Source organism: Cupressus sempervirens, chromosome 9 (assembly GCF_028749045.1).
Source record: "Cupressus sempervirens isolate cs-2001-9-10 chromosome 9, ASM2874904v1, whole genome shotgun sequence".
Classification (NCBI taxonomy): domain Eukaryota; kingdom Viridiplantae; phylum Streptophyta; class Pinopsida; order Cupressales; family Cupressaceae; genus Cupressus; species Cupressus sempervirens.
In genome coordinates, this window is record NC_143126.1 from 573,385,130 (window position 1) to 573,408,770 (window position 23,641).

A 23,641-nucleotide genomic window follows, 5' to 3' on the forward strand; every position below is an offset into this window, starting at 1 on the left:
GTCTACTTGGTGAACTCTCAATGCCTTTTTGAATCACAACATTTCTATTATTTTGCCCACTTTCAGAAGATCTACATTCAAAAGATCTATGTCATTCTTTACCACATCTGAAATAATTACCATGGAAACCACCTCTAGGACTAGAAATACCTTTTCCTCGGTAAGATCTAGTATCTCCTCGGTATGAACTACCACCTTTCTACTCGGTCTTGTCTTTGTCATCATTCTTCCATTTAGATTTTGCCCTTATCTTGCATAGAATTGTCAGATCTGCCACCTTCTCCATAGGATCTACCTCAGCCTCTCTGGAATCTACCACCTCTACCTCTTTGTCTTTGTTCATGCTTCTTTGTCAAGATCCCCTCAGCTTTCAAGACATATTGATATGCTTCTTCCATACTTTCCAACTTCACAAAACTTATTTCATCTTGAATTCCAAATCTCAATCCATTTATGTACCTTGCAATTTTCTCATCATCATCCACATGTTCAGATTTGATGTCCAATCTATAAAATTCTTCGGTATATTCTTTCATAGTCATGTTCTTTTGTCTCAAATTTTGCATCTTTCTCAACAAGCTAACTTGCTAATTAGCAGAATGGAATTTGTTCTTTACCTTGTTCACCATCTTCAACCAAGTTTTGATCTCCTTTCCTCTCCTTTGTCTATCCGTTTGGATATGCTCCCACCATAATGAAGTATGACGTTTTAACCTAGTAACTGCAATTTTCACCTTCTTATTATTAGGAGTGTTTTCACATTCAAAGAACTTCTCCATTTGAGATCCAATCTAACACAGTGTTGATATTCAATTTTCCATCATAAGGAACAACTTCTACAGTAGGCTTCAAATTTTCCCTAGACAACACTCTCAACAACCTTGCTTCATCTTGATCTTCTTCAAGTTTTGGATTATGGTTTGGTGCTACTGCTTCATCATCACTTGCATCATCAAGATGTGCTCCTCTCCTCTGGGCTGTCTCCATAGCATCTAATTTGGCTGCAATTTGTCTCAATTGATCTATTATAGCATTATCGGCATTTCCTCTGCCACGAACCATCTTTACAAATTAGGTTTTTGCAAGATTGTAACCCTCTACAAATTATAGGTCAAATCTGCAGATCTACAACCCTACAACCAAATCTGAATCAGGGTTCTACACGATCCAAAGTCTTAGTACAAACTGCCTCACACTTCGGCAATCTGCTTGCACACTTAGGAACAACTTTGCTCAGATACCACCTAATGCAGGGAGGTGCGAGTAACTAAGGCCAATTGGCACACTCAGCTACCCAAACCACCATGCAAGAGTTAACACAGCGGAAGCAAACACAAAAGAGAACATCACCATAGAGAGAGAGAGAACAATATTCTTTATTGATTCATGAAAATATTGTCATACATGCCCAGCTATAAGGCCTTTTGGGTTACGGCCAGATACAAAATACATTCATGATCTTAGATCCAGCTTCAAATTCGCACTTTCCAGTTTTGCTCTCCAATCCTCTCTAAAAACTGCCCTAGCTCTAAGCCTAAGCACTCTATTTATACTAGTCAAAATGATTTACAGATCATTCTAGAACATAGAGAAGCCACAAGTCGGCTCTCAACAGATATTAAATACCCAACATGAAAATAAATCTAACATTAAATACTTGAAGGGCCACTAGTCGGCTTGCAACAACAATTAAATGTCTAGAAATCGATACACAAGCAAAATTGCGATATCTCATAGCTCCAATTGAATTAGAACTTGAGCTTCGAACTGTAGGTAGTACTTTAGGTCCTCTACAACTCCTTAAAGGCGCAAAGGCCGATTCACCAAGGATAAGTGCACATCCATCCCGAAAGTCATGCATAGAAACCCGTCGCGCAAACTGTCAGAAATCGATACTCCGAGAGAATTGCCATATCTCCCAACTTATAAGGAATTAGGACTTGTGCCTTTGACATAGGGAAGTACTCTAGGTCCTCTTCAATCCCTGAAATGCGCATCCTCTCATTCATTGAGGATAATTAGTTACACAGCCCGCAACAGGCACCCAGAAACCAGAAAAACACAGTTCCAACAGCAAGGTAAAAATGGCTCTAACTTCAACTCAATCCATCCAATCTCTATGCAATCATGAGGGAAAGGTTCTCCAATGCTTGGTAACTACTGAAAGCTTGGCAATGCAAGATATTGCAACCCAGAAAAAACTAGGAAAAAAAACTGAGAACATGGAGGATAGCAGTGCAACCCAAGATGCTCCTGCATCTATTGTGCTGGTAAATTCATCGCTTGGTTTCAATGTTTGCTCGCTACCCATATATTTAGTACTTTGAGATTTGGTTGGATTTTAATAATTGTCAACTAAATATGGAATGCATTTTATTCCATGTAGATATCAATTTCTTTGGTGAACAACCTCTCTGACGTTACTCTTGATTCAGCTTACTTTGTTCTTTTTCTTTCCATTTATTGTTATACTATCATCAGCTCTTTTAACCCTGTGATTGGCTTACCAATCCATGCTCAGTCCAATTGGTTTTAATGTGAAATCGTTTTGCCACATGAATTAAGTTATCCAGGTAATAAATTTATTATTTGAATCGTTTGTCTTTGTTCTGTGGGTTCCTTCAAAATCATAATGTTTTAGCGCAGGTTAATTTGTCTCTGGTTTTGACAGGGAGTATAGTCTGATGATCTTAGTTGTTTTCACAGAATACACTTGTGTGTTTTCATATTTTGATATCCAAAATAATCCTTATTTGCTCGTGTCTGCAGATGAGTCAAGTTCAAATGAGCAAAGGGGCTTTCAAGATATGTTTTCCAAACAATTTCAGTTTAATCTTTCACCAATTTTATTAATTGGACTTGCCCTTTCTACTTTTTCATTGATCCCTCGAGATCAAAAGCAGGTGAATTTTCATTGCAGCTATAGTATTTTCTTGTTTCTGTTATCTTGCCTTGGCTAAAACGTTTTTTCTCAAAATAAATTTTTGAATGCCTTGTAATATTTGACATACATTTGAGTTTGAAAGTGTATTTAAATTCCTTTCCATAGCCAAAGCATTTCAGGTTATGCATATATCTATGAATTTGCCTTTTGCTAGGTCCTCATTTAATGCTTAATAAGTCACACACCTTTGACTTTGTTTGTAGGCTTTTTTAACTAGCTAGTGGCTGTTGCAAATAATTGCTTTCATGCATGTTTTCTAAGAAACTGCACATGATTTATTTATATAGTCCAATTGTATCGGTTGAAAATTGAAATGCTTTTAGGCTATTTCATTTTTGAATTGCTTTGTTACTTGAATTTTTGTGAAGGGTGACCTACAGGATTGGTTTATCAGGACATCTGCTTTAGGGTTATCCATTCATCCAATGTTTCTCTAACATTTACATTTTAGATGTCACGTTATTTTAGATGCAAGCAAATTTGAGTTAATACAATGTCATTTCTCATCTGATTCTGAAGTAAAGAATATTGGATCACAGTGTATGGGTTAAAGAATTTGGTTTAATATAGTACTCGCTGACCATTTTTTTTAATGAAATTAGAAAGCTTTATTTATGTCATATAAACAAGATGACAAGAATCCCAATGTATGACTACATTAAAGAGAACCAAAACCACTTCAGTTATGCAATTCTTTTTTTTCACAATATAAGCAAAACTTACACCAAACGAGGAAGACCACCATTGAAATGTTTTTTGACCCTTTTTTGTGGGCTATATTCAAATGCAATTCTGCTAGTATTTTTGCATATTGTACATCGCGAAATCAACTTATAATTGTGTATGTAGCAATTATGTGTCTATTTGCTTTTAAAGCAATGAAAATCCCTTCTGATAACTTAGGAAGTTGTGTTTAATGTTATGAATGTCACATCCAGCCATATCCATATTGGGGGTCTTCAAAAATGGCTGTATCCATATCCGATATGGTATCTGTATTGGTGTCTGTGTCCATGCAACATTGGTTCGCACTTATCATTACCTTATGTCTATGTATTTGTGCATGTACCATAACTATGCCCATCCCATGGGTTGGATGCAGAGCCAGTGTTGAAGGTGATGCTGGATGGTGTGTACCATTAGAAGATAATGCATGTACACATGGATAATGAAAGTTCATTTATGTTCGCATCGATAGCCATCTGGGTGTCAAATATGCATACCTGCCTTATGTTTTTTTACCTAATTTCACTACTGTTGATATCGGAGGAAGAAAAACGCTGCTTTTTCGTGGGCCACATCATTCTTCTTCTGAATATTAAGATTTGTGTTATGAAGGATAGTTTTAAAGCCCTTCAAGTCATCCATTACCTTCAAATTTACTTTCTCTTTCAAATCTGTCTTGAGGTTGATGATTGCTAGGTTGGGCGATACAAATCTCCTCATGTGCACAAAGCAAATTATTGTGCACTTTTTTGGTAGGACAGTTCTCCATATCTTCACTTTCTAATTGCTTTTCAGATTTTCTTGAAGGAGAAGGTGGAGTCTTCTTTTTGGATATCAATTCTAGTAAGTTTGTGATGCCAAGTTTATTGATTTCAGATACACAGAAGCTTTGCTAGTGGTTTAAGGGAGACTGAGAAACATGCTATCTCTATTCTTAATTTATGTAGAGATGCCACTTGTAGGGAAATTGGCTATGTAGGTAAGCAAAAAGGTGAAAATATACCTAAACACCGAGATGGAATAGAAGAGCTGACATGACAAACATGGAAGACAAAGAAGGAAGCTGAGAGGTCCATTGTGGTGCAGATACGGATAGAGAGACATGAATTATCCAAGTGGAGATTGCTTTTCTGAGAACAGCTTTGCAACATATTTAAAAGAGAATCATTTAGAACTACTGTCAAGGGATATAAAGCCCCTCCCAAACAGCTGTGGCTGTCTATATAATTTTTTTCTTAATGTGCTTCATTATTGGCGGAGCTTGCTATCAACCAAAAGATGCTCTATTCTAAGAAAGCTTTGCTTACATGTGTGCATCATTGATTGGAAGTAGCCCTATTGAACTAGAATGTTGAAGTTGAACAAAGAACTTGGTTCTGAAACTGTAAAGACCTGATATTATCATATTACCTATGCACCGCATGTATAGGGTTCACAAAAACTTCCCTATCAAAAAAAGTCTTCAAATATAGACAATTAAAATAAAACTGATTAAAATATAGCCTAAATGACCATTATTATAAAAAGAATCTAAAAGCTAGCAAAAATAGCAAAGAAAGATAAGGTACTAAAATAAAATATTCTAAAACCCTCCCTTAATGGTCATCCTATCAACTACACCAAGTTGCGCCATAGACTAATAAACTTTTCCAGATCAAGAGACTTGGTCAGTATATCTGCAGTCTGGTCCTTTGTGGGGGACATACTGCAATCACTGATCCATCTTCAACAAGCTTGCGGATGAAATGACAATGAAGCTCACTTGATTTGTCCGCTCATGGAATGGATTTCAGGCTAATTTCAGAACTTCTTGATTATCAAGAAACAAGGGAGTAGATCCTGCTTGAGGTGTGTGCATGTCTACAAGCATCCGCCAAACCCAAACTGCCTCACAAGTTGCCTTTAACAGTACCTTGATGTTTAGCTTCAGTGGAGGAGAGCTCTACTACAGGCTGCTTCTTGCTGGTCCATGTGACTCCACCTGTCTTCAACTCAACTCACCCAATCGGAGTCTGAACAACCAATGAGGTGAGGATCTTGACTTTTTGTGTGGGGTGTAAGGTGTAGTAAGCTGATGCTAAATGCCTTGTGATGCATAGAAGTTGGAGAAATCAGATGAACACAATTCTCCACCATTGGCGGACCAAAAAGTGACAATCTTGTAACCTGTTTCTTTTTCCACTAAGGCTTGAACTTATAATTCTAATTATGCTGACAAAATACACCCCCGTTTTCCTGCTGAAATCATTCAGAGATAGCAGAAAATACTTGCATCCTGTAACTGATGGAGTCTTCACAGGCCAACAAATATCTCCATGAACCAATTGCAAGACCTCAGATGCTCTCCAAGCGTCACAATCTGAAAATAGAGTCTAATGTTGCTTCCCTGCTTGACAAGCTTTGCGAACTCCATGATTTAATGTTTGAATCTCAATTATTCCAACAACCAGACTCTCGCTCGCCAATTGAGAGAGGTAATGAATATTCAAATGCCCATACTGTTGATGCCAAAGATTGCTGATGGAAGTTCTTCTCACTAAGGCCTTCTCCTGAGAATCACCTCTATCAACGAGTCGATAAAGCCTGCGATCCTCAATACAAATTGCAACTATAATGTGAGGCTCCCTATCAACAATGTTGCACTGGTGCAAGCTGAAGACAACATCCAGTTATGGAGAATGAAGCATAATCTAATTGACTTATAGTAGATTGAGCTTAATGCTTGGGACAAAGTATACATTGGGAAACATTAAATCCTTCTGACTGAGTGAAATCTGAACGTTGTCCTTTCCAGCAACTAATTTCCTCACTGCCACCAAAGATCATTGTATCTGTGAACTCGGTCATGGATCTTCTTGATCTTTTTGAGATGTGAGCGGAGAGACATCTTATCATCTATCATGATAGAAAACAACATATTCTTTAGAAAGAAAGCTCGGTTCTTGTGAGGTGTCTCATGAAAATCCTTCAAGAGTTCCTAGATCGCTTTAGCTATTTTTACTAGAAGGCAGATGAGGCAGCTATGCAGCTGTAACAAAAAGTTAATGATTTTGGGTGCTTCCCTATTATGTTCATCAAATTTGTCCTGATCTGATCCAACTTGGGTAGGACTTGTTTCTGTACCCAAAACAATCTTGTCAAGGTATCAATATTCGAATATGGTCATCTTGCGTCGCTTCTTAAATGTTGTAATTGGGGCCATTGGACTGTTGATTTCCTTCTGTCATAACGTTGGTCAAAGATGACATAAAGAATTTCAACGTAGACCTTGGTCTTTAATTGGTACAATTCCAAAGGTAGAACACTGAAACATCAGGGCAAAAAAGGTGGACTATGATGAACTTGTAAACAAAAAGTTGTTAAGTTTTTTTTTTTTTTTTTGTTTTTCTTTTTTTGTTAAAGAAATAACCAAAAAACCCTAGAGTAATTTATAGGTTAAAAAGAAACCCTAGCTGTCAAAGAACAAATGATCACAAATCCAGATTTGGAATTAGGATTCTGTGCCTCAAAAATTGAAAATTGGATTAAAATCGTGGGTTTTCAAGAGGTAGGGAAAAGTGCAAATAAAGAGCCATTGCATTTTTAGAAAAAAAACCCAACCAATCACAAAAAAACTACAAAATTTGTCACCATGCTGCATAAAAAAACCATGATAGAAATTGTGGCACATCAGTGCTAAAAAAACTGAAAAATTTGAATTTGCAGACTAAACAATATTTGCCATGGTCGTGAAGTTAAAACAAATGGAAACAAATGCTGCCACGATAGGAAGGAGCCCATAGATGTGAGGGTTTCTTGGATAAGAGTCTAAGAGTCGCCAAATTTTTCCATAGGAAAAGACACAAAAACACCCTCGACATAAGACAGCGAAACCCCCCCGAAATATGTGGAGACAAACTTCCATAAAATTTTAATGGAAACCCACAATTTTTTGTTTTATTTCTCACATGATTGTCAAATGTGAATTACAAGAAAAAATGCTTTGATACCATGAAACTCTATATTACTAATATTATCGTATTACTAGTACATTGAATATATAAAGTTTACAAAAGCTTCTAAGAAAAAAACAGACTTGTCTAAATATAGACAACTAAAATAAAATTTGAATAAAAGTCTAAATGACCATTAATTATAAATAATATAAGAGCTAGCTAAAATAAGTGAAGAAAGCTTTGACAAATTTAAACTGAACAAAATAAAGCTTAAATGACTCTTAATAAAAAGAATCCGAGAGCTAGCTGAAAATAGCGAAGAAGCTAAGGTAATAAAAATATTCTAGTAAGTTGAATAATTTTGATCTCTACTAGTATTAATTGAGTGCCGTAGATTCTATTGAGCCCCATGGCTATTGAGAGGTGGAAGAGGAAAAGGAGATGCTTTGATCACTTCAAGTTTGGGAATGTTTTCTTAAAACTTGATTTTTTTACAGGTGAAAGGTTTTGTAAGTCTTATAAATGTGAACATGGAGAAGAGTTGTCGAGGGAAAACTCGTGCACGAATAACAGAGAAATTAGTGAGGAATTGAAGTTGGCTTTTTATCAGTGTAACACTAGTACTGGGGTACGTGGGGACGATGGGACATTGGGACAAGTTTTTGAGACGGGGGGACAATGGACCTCAATTTTTGGATGATAGTGAAAGATCCCTGATAGATGCCCTTGCTGATCTGTTGTAGTTTTTAAATTAATAAACTATATTTTTCCGTGATTTCTTTGATGGTCTTTGAGAATAGACAAAAGTTGCAGAAGGTTTTGTTTTTGTTTTGTGTTTTTTGATAGTTTTCACAATAGTAATGAATAATGAACAATAAACATGAGAGGAGACTGAAAATAAATAAGAACATAGAGCCAAATCAGAATTGCTATAAATCGTACCAGGCAGATTTCTGATTTATAAAGCCAAATAATAAATCCAATACAATCCCAGGGAGCTTACATCCAACAATGATGCCAAACTGCTGCAAATGGCGGCCCTAAGACTGCAAGGAATCACATCCCAGCTGAAAGAATCAATCTGCAACGCTGAAACCATAAATCTACAACCTGAATCCACAATAAAGAATGGCGTACTCTATCCCTGATAGCAACGCACACTGTCTGAAGAATCCAATGCCAATAACTGCTGAGGGCTACGTCCCAGCCAGTCCAGACCCTAGGGTTTGCGTCCCAGATGAAGAATTGCTCTCTCAGAGCCAATTCACAAAAACAAGTTTTTCAATATGCAAAAGATAATAAGAAATTAGGTCTCCATCTCCTTATATCTCCTTCCAACTGTAAATCGAACCCTAAAGGGAAATTACACTTTGCCCTTTAAATAAAATATAATAAAATAACATTTTCTCAATTAAAGTCGTCCATGCTATAGGAAAAAATTACTTTATTAAAATTCCATAGCTGAAGGCACCAAAAAGTCTACAAATAGTAAAAATCATGTATAATAATTTGAGACCTTTCCAACGAGCTATAACACATAGGTGTACCTAATCAACTGAAGCCAAAATGGTTATATTATTAACCTTGTTTTAATTTATTTAATCACCAGCTTAGGAAATATTTAAATATATTAAAATATTTTCCAAATGGTCCCAAAAGGCCCAAAATGATCAATCAAACATGAATCTGATCTTGTCACTTGTCTGTGACTGATGCTGGACAAGATGGGTCAACTGGCAGTCCATCCCTAAAATCTAGGGATGCTCCTAAAAAGTAGGAGATAGCCCCAATCAACCAAAATTGAATCCCAATGACTCCCCTGCTGTGTGCACCTTTGAGAGAACTGTCACTAAACTAGGAGTTCCTCCTAAAAAATAGGAATGCCCCCTAAAAAATAGGAGATGCACTCTAAGTCTCCAAAATGTTTGCCGAGGTCTCAAAATGCCTCCTAGACCACTCCTAGTCAATCCCTACAAATTAGGAATCCCTCCTAAATTATAGAAAACTGTTGTCTACTGCTCCAAACTACTTGGGAAGCTCATGCATGACTCTTAAAGCCCTTGGGTTGGTTCCCTCTATGCTCTGCTGGCCTATGGGAACCAGATAATAGACCAACCTTGCTAGAAATGTTGTCACTAAGGAAGGGCAGAAATTGGGGACATGACAGATAGGGGAACAACGATGAGGGGACAGTGGGACAGGGAGGGATATTGTATACAACACATGCAGAACTTGAAACACTAGTTATGAAATGATATTTTAGGTTAACACTCCAAATTGAAATACTTGCATAGCAAAATTGCAACATGAACTAGAACAATTGAACATTCAACATAGTAACATAGTACATACCTAATAGTAACATTCATAAATCAAAATTCAAATAGAAATTCTAATACCCATCCTAGAGGTAGAATGGCGGAGGTGGGTTCTTGGATACTTCAAGAACCTAGTGCAGGGTCGTTCTGGGGACGGGTACTCCGAGGTTTGGAGGTGGGTGCAACTCTGTGTTACACAACTTTTTTATCATTTTGTGATATGCTGGAGAAAGGCAACACTATGCTTAAATCAATAGTATTCTTGTCACCTAGGAAGTTCCTAAAATTGAGTTCAGGACTACAATATGGATTGAGGTTGTGTGTTGAGATCATAGAAGCAAAAATTGTTTTGGGAAAAAAAATTGCAAACCAAAAGAGTAGGATTTTCGTAAAAAGTGGGGAAAAATTGAGATTAAATTGGGAAAAAATTGGATTTGCAAAAAATGTAAAAATTTGGAGTAAAACAACAAAAATAAATAAAGAAATACGTAAATAAAATATAGAGTTTAACTAGTAGATTGTACAGAATAGAATTTCATCATATCGCTGATTTCTTTGCACAAAACATACCACAATAGCATAAAAGATAACTAGATGGAGACAAATTGTCAAATGTCGATTCCAATATAATTTGTGACTTTGTACAAAGGCATTTGATAAACTAAGTTCCTCAAAAGTAGGTAATGGTGTGCTAGGCCCTGTTGATTAAATTGAAACAAATTGGCACTTCTGAGTGATAAACTAGTCAATTTTATCCAAGAACACAAGGTCTAAAGGAAACATGAGAAGAGACTTTCACATTTGCAAAATTATAAGTATAAAATTCAAATTTTTGAAGTTTACTTATTGCATTTCGTGAGAGCTTACTAAAAGCACATCCTTAAAAGGTTTGAAGAAAAGGTCTAACACAAAATAGGATATTAAACACCTCTAGTTTTGGCAAAATTAAAATATAGATTTGTAGATTTCCTGAAATGTTATGAGTGTTACAAGATCCAAGAAGAGTTGGCAGATTAACGGATTTCCGGATGATTGATTGATAAACAGAGGAACAAATGTGTTCCTTATAAAGAATTACAAGGACATTGTTTCTAAAAGAAACAACGTAGACTGAAGACGGAATTAGAAACAAAACTAGAGACAGGATAGGAAACATTTCTATCTGGATTGAAGAAAAAAGAGACGGGATAGAAAACATTCCTATCTAGACTAAAAGACGGACTACAGACAAGTAGTTGACTATTATAGAAAGTATAAGATATTATCTTAATAATGAGTGCTAACTCAGGCCCACTCCAAGAGAAGTATTAGATCTTAAGTTGGCCAATTAACAATCCTCTCTTATCTTGCAGTTATCTTCTAGAGGCTAAATGCATTTGCCAAAATCCTATAGGTAGAAGGCTCTAATGTAAGTAACTGTTATAATCTTCTTTCTGTAATTATAGCTACAAAACTTACAATTTATCATAATTGACATATTTCTGATGTTGATGTGTAAAATTATAAATGATATGACTGACTCCGCATGATGTTTGCAAAACTATTAACTATTGTATAAGTTTTTACTGCATAGCAGATGAATATTTACATAATAAATGAAACATAATAAAATATAATAACAAAAACAAATACAAAAATATATATTAATAGAAATAAAAATTTACAGCTAACAGCTGTTTAAGCTAATATATACTATAGATTAACTCTATAACAAAAACAAAAAAAATATTGGGAAAAATTAATTCCCAACCTGGCAAAAAATTGATAGAAGCTGAAAGCAACTGGACTCTGTAAACAGAAAACAAACAATTTTATCCCTTTATGGCTCCCAAGGCAAATGAATGATTTAATCCTTGGCAAACAACGACTCCCATTGAAAACAAGTGATTTAATCTTTGTCTACAATAGAGTCCCAAGACAATCACAGATCTGTCTTTCAGAGGTCCTGCGATGGCATTAAATAAAAAAGGAATAGAAAAGGAAGACTTTCATTTGGTGTCGTTTAGGTTTTCCTGGCAGTAAATTTGCACACATATTTGTTATGATTAAATGCAATTTTATCACGATTAAACACAATTTTTTGGGCCTAAAAATTGTTGACTGTGTTGACTGATTGTAAGATTTTTTGTGGAAAAAATCGGGAGTGACTTCAGTGTAGGATTAATCACAATTTTTTAGAGATATTCGCTTCACTGGTTTAGATATCAAATTAACTTTATTCCCATTTTCTCTGACACTAAAAAACTTCACATCTTGCATATTGATGAGAGGCATGACATCCAATCGCATTCTTTTTAACGTCCAATTGGGAATTGGCAATTGACTGTAAATGTTCTTCTATGACAATTGGGAATTGAGTCTCATTCTTTCTTGAGTTGTTGACTTTTAGATTCAATGCCAATCTAATGTCTGAGATCATAGCTTCCATTTTAGTTACGTGTTTGAAGCTGAGCCAGTTCATTTAGAGCCAAATCTAATGATTGTTCCTCCCGCATTTTGAATAAAGTTTTCTCTAGATAATCCTAGGTTATGTTTGGATACGCTCTTGAAGATCAGCTTAACCCAACCTTCATAGGGTTTTACCATTTAACATCCTTATACTTTTTTAGCTTAAGGCTTTCTTAGATCAAATGTTGTGTTTAGGTGAGGGTAGTTCCTTAGGACATTTTACTTGGGCTGTTATCTTTTTTTTCTTTTCTACTAGTGTTAAGTGTCTATTGCCAAGAATTTACCCAACAAATTGCTAGTTGTCTCAAAATGTGAATTGGAGTAGAATTAAAGTGGAAGAGTTGAAAGGTGTGTTACTATTGCACCAAAAGATCAACCTATCAATGCCTGATACAACCACTAGGCTTATAGAACATAGGAGGCAATTAAGCTATGTCACGAATCTTGAAGGGGAACGTTAGCAGTTAGTCCAACAATCCCCCTCTCAGCATTACTTGAGGAGATTCGAACCTGTGTCCAAGCTCTGATACCACTTGTTACAAGCTAGAGTTGCCGTTGCACCAAAAGATCGACCTATCAATGCTCGATACAACCACTAGACTTATAGAACACAGGAGGTGGTTAAGCCATGTCACGAATCTCGAAGGGGAACGTTGGCGATTAGCCCAACAAGGTGTACTAACATTGACATAATTGGTAATAGTGAACAATTTGGGAGGAATAAAAGTGTGATTCCATGTTTTGAGATTGAGCAAGTGTTGGCCCCAAGTCTAGAAATAATTATAGAAAATAGTATTTCAATACTTCACAATGTTCACTTTATCAAAAACCAAAATAAAAATCCATAGGTGTAAGGGCAAAATTTGATTTTACCTTGCATTTTGGATGGGCAAGCATCAATAATCCTATCGTACAGATTTGGAGGGCCTGGACATTAAACAGATGAATTTACTAATGAGCCCATTTACAACAGAAAAATCTATACTTTCACTCATTGTATTTCTGACATTGCCGAATGCTAGGAAGGGGCTTATTGGTGCATTGGAGAGGCACCTTCTGGGTGGTTTTGTTTTCATCACATAAACTCTAATTTTAGTGCCATTGGCATTTATAAACATGACAGTTATTGAATCTCTTAGTTATTGGGGTTTGTCACTTTGCCCTCCGAACCACATATTGGTTCGAACCAGTGCCAAATTCAGGTCCAATTCATCCAAAATTCACCTAGGGCTCAAAAATATTTGGTGCATCACAACTCCTTGATTTTCCTGCAAGATGTTATATGTAGGCATCCCAGGTTGCATCTTTGACATAGAGTATGTTTAATTGCACAAAATGGACTAGACTAGATCATGAATGTGGAGACGATGAGCTTCTCTAGTGGTAGACATGAACAAAATAAATCCATCATTGACAAATAGAATAATGTTACAGGTGTAACTTTGCTTCTTTAATTCCATGATACACTTCTTTCCAAGCTCTTGTTGTATGCCTATTGTAATAAGCAGGGCTTTCGACAAAGGATGTAATATCCCCCATCTTTTAGACCCTCAATGGAGTTCTTAGCTTTTCGTTCTCCAAAGGCTAAGTGGAGAAATAAGGATAAATAAAAAAAATTAAAGGCAATAAATAAATAAATCTAAAGATGACTTTATATTTAATTAATTTAATTTTCTAGAAGCACAACTAATTATTGTATTGGAAAGGGGGAAGCTTCTAGAGTGCATTTTCTAGAAGCACAACTAATTATTGTATTTGAAAGGGGGAAGCTTCTAGAGAGTGCAATTAAATAATATTTTATTTTCTTCTAGAAGGGTGAAGGAAAAGAATAAATAGAGGCTAGAGCTTCATTGTTAGGCATCCAATTATTGTTAATTGCGTTTGATATGAACTTGGGAGAAGAAACTAAGGGTTTTTGATTTCAGTTAGCCACTGGAGAGTGTTTATTCTTCAGTATTGCAACCATTTGAGGTGGCGAAATATCTATTGAATTTGGCACTCAGTAGAACTTCATTCTGGAGTTCTATTTGTGCTTAAAGTTAAGGAATAACTGAAGGATTTGAAGAATATTGAAGGACTATCGAGTGCAGACCTAAAGATTCATCTTTGGGAGCCATTAGTAATCATTTTTTTTTAATTGCTGCTATAGTACATGTGAACAGTACTGCGCTACAGTATTTATGCTTGATTCAGATTGTAACTTTCATCTCCATCCTTGGGCATCACTATTATTAGGTTTCTCTTGCAACTATTAGTAGTTAGCATTGTAATTTTAGGCATATAATTTTGCTGTTGTAAGTGATAACTCAGAATCAGATTTGGCATTGCTGGAGTCATTATTGTAAGCTCATTTGTCTTGGCAAATTCATAGCAACATTGCACATAGGAATAAATTCAATAAAGGAGATAATTGTTGCATACCATTTGTTTGACGAAATGTCCATCTAATAGCATATATGATCAGCATAATAGTTGTATGTCAATTGTTTGTCAAAATGTCAGTTGGCTGTAGGTATGCATTCCATATCTAGTTTCCATGTATATGCATTGAAAATACTAAGAATTGCACTTGCATGTTAGTTCATTGTAAGAGGTATTGTAATATCATTTGTGAACATTCTAAATTCCTTAGCATCATTCAAACTATATCAACCAATTTGAAACACAAAAAAATAAAAAAAGAGAAAAGCAACATACAAGTGTTTGACAATAATCTTTGAGCTAAAATCAATTAGTTTGGGCAAGGGATATTACATTGGTATCAGAGCTTGCTTGCAAAGTGTTTGACAAAATGTCAAACAATTGAATTTGAGAAGGATTTGGTGTTTCACGAAGTTATAACCAGTTGGGGTTGTTACAAAGGAGCTCTATTGTTTGTATTCAACTTGTCTAGCAAGGCCTAAGATATGCCAATCAATTGGAATGTGTGTAATGATGATATGATTACAACTACAAGTCTAAAGTTTATGGTGTTTAAATGATTAAATCATATGATTTTATGATACTATGTGACAATCTAATTTGAACTTATGCTTCTAGCCTTCACACACACACACACACACACATAATTTTTACATTTTTTGTACAAACCCACCGAAACAAACTCAAAACTCTTTCCAAAATTTTGCCGTACCTACGAACCGGTTCTTCAAACCCATATTTCAAATCAAACTCAAACTGGTAAGTAAAAATTTTCTAAATTTCAATGGGGAATCCCAAGGAGAGGAAGCAAGGGTGTTTTTGTTCTTTTTCTTATGATGTCCTTATGTGGATACTCTAATTTTCTTAGGGGCATAGGCAGATCAGATCTGCAATAGCTTGAAGATCATATTAACAAATAGAACCTGGAACATTGTTAACAATCCTAGAAATTAGTGGTGAGTTGCAAACAAGGATAGCAATGGCATAGACTGTTCCCTTTATGATGGTACCACTAAATGAATGCCTTGCCTTTGTTCAAGGTGTTGAAATTTTGAATGGTGGAGGTCCTATCATGGTTTGCCAACTCCATTGCTAGCAATAAGGAATTTTTCATTGCCTTTCGATGAAACAGAGGGATCACCCTTCCTCACTACACCATTTGAGTGTCCTACAGGGGGTGTTTCTTCAACCCATGAAAATTTCTTTTTACAAGCCCTAATTATGAATGTTTTTTAGGAGTGACAACATTTCAAGAGCTTTTACTAACATCTATACCATTTGCCAATTTTGATAATCAATATTTTTTTCTGGAGAAGATGTTTAACCTCTTTTATACTTTCCCAAATAGACAAAGCATAAGGGAGCAGTCTTAAGGAGAGGATTAATTTGTTTCTTGAAAATCTCAATGCAAACTTTGGGATGCTTATGTTCATGATGCCCCTCCTCCTATAGTCAACTAGGATTGCAGATCTTACATTGAGCTATTAATAGATACTTACACTCATAGTTCAAAATCTCATTCGCTACCACTTATCAACAAGACAAAAGAAAAGTTCTAGGTAAACATCAGAGGTAAATCGACAACTTCTCGGGAAAATATCGGAAATTTAAAAAATAGCTTAAATTTAATTAGAAATGCATTTTTTTTTTTGCAAAGTTCAATAAGGAGATGCATCTAATGAGTCAGTAAATGAATAAACAAACTAGAAAAGCTACTATATATATATATATATATATATATATAACAAAATCGCATCCTCATGTGGTATGTTGATGGCTTGCAACCGTAGTTAGAGACTCTGAACTTTGAAGCAAACTAAAAATAGCAAATTGTCTTTGTAAAAACATAAGCAAAAATAATGTCAAGTACAATATGAAACTAATCCACATCTTCCTCTTCCCCTTCCCACTAGCTCTAGTAAAGAAACTCTCGGAGTGGGAGGGGTCTAGCCCTAGCAGTCCACTTCAGATCCACTTGCAATCAATCTACAAGGGTGCTTAAGACTATTTCTCTCCATCAAAACCCTTCTCTTCTCCTTAAAACTCTCAAAATTGCAAAATAAACAATGAATGGGCAAGTCCCTATGCTTCTTAGTTTTATTGGTGTCGCCTGCGAGTAGTAGTTTAAGTTATTGTGAGAAGTTTTGTAATTTATAACACAGAAGTGACCAACTTATTGGCAATCTCGGCTTGATTTTCTTGCCAGAAAACCTAAGTTTTCTCATTTTACAAAAGCTCTTGTGAGAAGCAGAGATATCTGCCACTTCTCAGAGAGATTTTAATTTGTGTTGTTCCATTATTTCAAGTTTCAGCCAACTGTGGCAAAGAATTCTTTAAGGTTCTGTGATAGTTAGTGAGAGTATAACAATTTTTGTTTTTGGATTGGTAAAAGGTTGAAGCCGAATAATATTAATACTATAAATAATTCTTACATCAATCTCAGTTCAAGCGAGCACTAGTAGGAAAGAACAGAGAAGAGAACCTCTAGTCTTGCCTGGGACCTTAGTCTTATAAATTACAAATTTAAAATGGGCATATACCCTAGTATAATTTGTTTGATTTTTGTAATAATCCTTTATCAAAATTTTGAAGTATAGGAAGGCATTCCTTCCTATTAATGCTTTTAGGTCCTTAATTAAATTCCTTGGCTCTTGGAAAAAGTGAGATTCCGAAATGGTCTTTCTTTAAGTGTTTCCTTGCTTTCCTTCGAATTTTTGCATAACATTTTCAGCTCAACTATATTGTTAGAATCAATTTTCAAAAAATTTTTGTAGTTATAAAATAACAGTTTAACCAAGAGTACCCTTTTTGTCTTCTAATTCAATAAGTAATTTAATTCTATTTGAACGAACTTACTCCTAGTTTTTAGAACAGTGAGCATATTCGAGCTTTGAAGAATGCTAGGAAATCACTTTTATTTATTAAAGGGTTAAGATTTGTTGGGGAGCTTAACTATTACTTTTTGTCCCTGTTTTCGTCAACAACTTGTTATATACTCCTCAATATAATGTGTATTTAATCTTAGTTGCCCGATTCGTGCTAAACAGGCCAGATCCGGATTTGTGTAGGATCCTTGATTCTGCATGTGGATCTGTAAGGATTCGCAGCCTGCAAATCTTGACAGATCCACAGGTAGAATCAAGGATCCTGCCTAGATCCTCAAAGATCCAAGCCATAGCTTCAGAATCCACAAGTAGATTCAAGGATCATGCTCAGATCCTCAAGGATCCAAGCCATAGCTTGAGGATCCTCAAGTATTATAATTTCATGTTGTAATTCAGTAATTCAATGTGAATGTGTTGATCTTCTTTATAATTGTGAAAATAAATCAATTATCAAGTATACTAGATTCGTAGATCCATACTAGAATCATAGATTCATACTATGAAATGATTTAGTTAAAGAATTATGCATATTTCTCTTATTTTTGTTTGTGTATATATATACACACACATGAATCCTCCACGAATCATAATTGGAAAAAAAAATCCTGAATCCACGAATCCAATTCACGTGCTCAAATTGGATTCGTTTCACGAATTGGCAACTAAGTATTTAATTGATACATATATTACCTTCTGAAGTTGCATTTTGAAATCTTCGTCATCTTCAAATCCCATAGTTACAAGGTAGATATCCCTCTTGAATCTGAATTTAATAATATTTTTGAATGAAAATAAAAATTCCTGCTAAGAGAGATCTCTAATACCATAGAGAGAATTAGTTCTAGTCTCCCATTATAGATAGTGTGCTATAAAGGATTCTGTATCAGCTTGAGATTGAAAATAATACTACAACGGATTAAAAATTGCATGCTTTGGAACTAAGATTTAGATATGTTTTTCATTGATATTCATAATAGTTACATCCGAGCAATCTAAGCAGGGAGTCGATCACCCAAAAAACCATATGAAGAACATATTAAGCTACGTACCCACTAATCTCTGATGGATAGAAGTACGTTCGAGCCCCTAACTGGAGATTTATAATACAAAAATGGCACAGTTATGTGCCTTTTATCCCAGTGGAAGAAGATCATAACAAATATAACCAAAATGACCTAATACTCAAAAAACCCCAAGATCACCAGGCATAATATGTGAAAATGGAAGAGCTTAAGAGAAAATAGGAAACTCCGCACAAATTTTTCCAGACCAGCTAGCTCAAGTTTCTCCTCTTCTAATATATCATGATAAGATCATCCACCTCCTCTAGATCAGTAACCATAGAATCCGAAGCTAAGACAAATGTTGTTTTTCCCTTGCTTGATTTGTACAGATTTGGGAGAAAGAAGTCCAGGTTGCTTAAATCAGAAAATTCCACCTAGGTTTGATAGAAGAAACATAAGCTCGAAGGTAATTTAACAACCAATCCTGATTTTGATCCATGACAATACTTGTCCACCTAAGCAAAAAAGTAATGCTAATCTCCATTTTAGGCCACTCCCTTTTGAATAGATTGAAGTCCCTAATGAATAAAATAGGGCATTTGATGATGTCCGCCTCGGCCAGACTCCTTGGCGGGTTGGACATGTATACTTTTGCATATGGGATTTCCAATTCCCTATTGATACTATGGAACACGTGCTTCAAACCTTCTAGCCAGATAGGGTTAAAAATGTTATAATAGAGGCAAATAATCTCCCAATTGCCCACTCGAGCCCTAGCTAGATAAGCTACGAATGAGCCTAGATTTGAACTATTTGTCAGCCATATACAATCATAGTTGAAGATTTTCTTCTCGAGAATCCTATTGATTGCCACCCTAGACATGTCATCTACAGGGTTAAGGAGCCTATTTTTAACACTTCGGTTTGACAGGGCCCCTGAATGCCATAGTTCTAACCTCTAGAGCATGGAACAAAGTAATGACAGATTCCATCTTAGGGCTATGTAGCACAATTAGCATAGAGCACTTTGGTAGAAAGCAGAGCCAAGGTGATATTTGAGTTATAATGAAGAAATAAATAGGTCGTGTTTTACAGAACTTTTGCCTTTGCGAGAGCTCTAGAAGGTTTTGGATGATGAGCGTAAATGCTTTTTGAGGGCATGTCTTGCAATGATAAACAAACTTTAGAAGGATGTCTAGAGTTTGAGTAAAAAATGAAGCTAGCTCATCAAGTGATTGTGAATGATCGTCTAAGTAATCATCCATTTTTTGTTTGTCATATGTCTAAGTTAATATCAAAGACCGATTCTCAATTTTCTCTGTTTATAGGATAAGTGAGTATAGTATGCTTAGTGCTGATGTCGATCAATATTAGCCTAGATCATTCCACAGCTTGAGTTTCTAGGATCAAAAGCTTTAGAGAATAAGTCTTAGTCAAGGTTTAAAATGTAAGGGACAAGCTTAAAAAGTAATAACACATAAGGTGATCTTAGGCTAATGGGTAATAGGTGATTTAGGAATATAAATAAGAATTTCTAGGGTCAAGGTAAGGTCTCTGATGCTTGTAGTATTTTGTCTTCTCCATTCACTCCTTTGTTTGCTAGAAGATCTGCTTCCTTATTCTCCTCTCGATATGTATATTGAATCCCAGTTACTTAGAACTTATCCACCAGATTGAGAACAAAGTCAAGCTTTGAATTAATGATTTAATTTGGTGTTTTCTGTTTTCTAATAGCATTCAGAATAATCTGAGAGTCCCCTTCGATATTTAATTTTTTTATGCCCAATTTTAGACTTAGATTGAGTCCTTCCCTTAGTGCTTCTAGTTCAACTATGTTGTTAGTTGATTACTAACAGCTTAGTTCGCTTTGCTACCCACTCTCTTGATTTTGACCGAATAATATATCTTATTGCAGCCTTTCCCAGATTTCCTTTGGATGCCCCATCAAAGTTTAATTTTGTCCACCCAAGTGGTGGCAATTCCCATCTACATTCCTTTTGTGGTAGTTGGTTTTTCTGAGGACATACAAGTGGAGGATTTATAAGATTGGTCTAGTTTTTCCGCATCTCTACATCCAACTCCAAGAAAGACCCTTCTTTTACTAATATTCTTAGATTGTTACTCGTAACTTCTACTACGCATGCTTCTACTTTATTGAGGAAGGATGGAATGTTTAATTCCATGTTGAATAAACGTGTATTTCTTTCCTTCCAAATTTCCCACATAAAGCATAGAAGGCAAAATGTTCATAATTTTTTGTATATTTTGGTGCTACCACCATTTGGCCAGCCATTCAAGTGACTATCGAGTTTTTTAGAGAAGGGTGGGGGGCCTAATTTTATTTTTGACAGAGCCAATACCAACATTTTCTTGCAAATGGACATTTAAATAGTATATGTTCTGTTGTTTCTGAGTTTTCTTTACACAATGTACAGCTTGATGGATCCTTGAATCTCATCTTATTGAATGTCCGCTATTAAAATTCTTCTTTGATAGGTTGCATATAGAAAAATCCCAGCCTTTGGTAGACAAGCTGAATCCCAACATAGTTTGATAGGAATGTTAATTTTCTCCCATCTTTGCAAATTGATTATGTAGTCGTATCCTTTCTTTACACGGTACTACTTGTCCTTTGATGCCCCCCATATAAGTTTATCTTCTCTATCCTTATGGTTGGCTTGCCGTTGACTAAGGACATTCATGAAGTTTTCTTTTTCTTCAGTGGATAGTACTGTTTCTTCTAAAAATTTCCACATCCATATTTCCTCCCCATTCCATTTTGACTTGTTTGTAGTTATTTTTCCCATAAGTTAACTAATGTGTTTATTTGGAGGGGGAAATCCATCCTAGGAATCCTCCTAGAATAGAGCTTTTTTCCCTTTCCTTATATCCCAAGTTACATATTTATCAATGATGGATCGACAATGTGGCATAAAATTCCAAGAATTGGACCCTTTAGGGGGATTCCTTGTTCTTAATGGAGAGGTTGGATTTGCCTCATTCATATATTTGTGATACAAAATTTTTGCCCACTTGCTATCCCTTTCTTTGTACAAACATTAAACTAGTTTTGCTCCTAATGCTTCATTTTGCCAATTAAAGTTCTTGATTCCTAATCCTCCTAACTCTTTGGGTTTGTAAATATTTTCCCCTTTAATTAGTGCCAACATCTTTCTTTCTTTTGTTCCCTTCCAAAAGAAGTTTCTAAGTTTGCTTTCTAATTTTTTGTTTACTCCTTTAGGTAAGGGGAGACATGACATTTGATACGTGGGTATGGTGGATAGGACGACTTCAATTTTTTGTGGTTCTATTTGCCTTGGTTAACCATTTCCCTTTCTAGTTTTTTGTGTGTTTATCAATTCTTTCTAAGATAGGATTTCCATGTTATGGTATTTTTGACCTGTTTTTTTAGGTGTATTCCTAGATATTTGCATGGGAAGGAGCCCTTCCTGAAACCCATAATTTTGCAGATAGCGTTTTCCTTTTCAAGTGGTGTATTTAGAAAGAAGATTTCTGATTTCTCAGCATTCATCTTTTGCCCTGACGCTAACATATATTCTTGTGCAATTTGTTTGAAGTTTAGTGCTTTTGTTATTGAGCTTTCTCCAGGTAGGATTGTATCATCTACAAATTGTTGATGAGTAATATTCATTTGATTTTCTGCCACAGTTATCCCTTTGATCTTTCCTTTTGCCTGGGCTTTTTTTATTGCTCTTCCAAATGATTCAGCCATAAGAATAAAAAGGAAAGACGATATGGGGTCTCCTTGTCTGATTCCTCTAGATATGTTGAAAAATCTTTTTGGTGTACCATTGATGAGGAGTGAGATTTTTTTTGTTGATATGCATTTAAATATGAGGCTTATCCATTGGTGACTAAAGCCAAAAGCTTCTAAGGTCTTGCATGGGAATCTCCACTCCACCATATCATATGCTCTTTGGATGTCTAGCTTCATAAGCATGCATTCTTCCCTATTTGAAGTAGCTGAATGGATAGTTTCTTGTATAATAATAATGCCATCTAGAATGGATATACTGGGGACAAAACCAGTCTATTCCATAGGAGATAAGTTTAGGAAGAACGTATTTGAGTCTTAATGCTAATGCTTTCAATAGAATTTTGTAAATTGTGTTACATAAAGCTATTGGTCTAAAGTCATCCGGTTCATTGTATTTCAGTTTTTTGGGTATAAGAGTTTCACTAGGATAGCTTGGAGAATTAATTTGAAGAGGGTAATTCTACTCGCTGAAGATAAGAATTTACCTCTCTAGCCAACTAGCTCGCTTTAAACATTTTTATGAGAGGCATCCAATGCATCTTATCGGTTTTCATATTTGCCCACTTCGATTTATTATATTTTTGCAACATTAATAACCCTACTTTGGGAATTCCCAAGTAAACTTAGTAAATGATAAATCATTTATGACTTAATTTCAAATTTAGAAGTGAATTTATTAATTTTAATTTAATTTATTCACTTCTGTTTCCCTCTTTTTGAGATTTTCTCACAGCTTTTGACTGTGGAGGAAGACCAGAAATCACAGGGAAAGAGGCAATCGTAACCCATTAAAACTTATTCATTATGGGGCATCAAGAATGAGGTTTTAATTTGGAGATTTTCTCATGGCTTTTGACTGTGGAGGAAGACCAGAAATCACAGGGGAGGAGGTGATTGTAACTCGTTAAAAACTATTTATTATGGGGCATCAACAATGAGGTTTTAATATTTCCTGAATATATGCTCACAAAAATGTAAGTATTAAAATCTAAAAAATGATGAGTTTATCTTGAAAACTGACCACACAGCTCAAGATGGTACTTAAGACATGTTTAAGATGGTTTCCCTTGAAATTTTAGAGTTTTCAAAATTTAATTGTATATCATTTTTTTTGAACAATGACAGGTCTTGGATTTGATGCCTAGAGAATTTAACCACATTGTTAGTCATCATAAGAGCTTT

General features: G+C 35.4%; 1 protein-coding gene across 2 annotated transcripts in view; it reads left to right on the forward strand.

The window, feature by feature from the left end:
* The window catches only part of LOC149539963 (ATP-dependent zinc metalloprotease FTSH 3, mitochondrial-like), a 73,571-nt gene that overhangs the window by 37,517 nt on the left and 12,413 nt on the right, over nt 1-23,641 (forward strand). For both annotated transcript variants that reach the window (XM_089801182.1, XM_089801183.1), the window contains exon 5: nt 2,770-2,903. In XM_089801182.1, the coding sequence (XP_089657308.1) occupies nt 2,770-2,903 (134 nt within the window). The remainder of the gene's footprint in view (nt 1-2,769; nt 2,904-23,641) is intronic.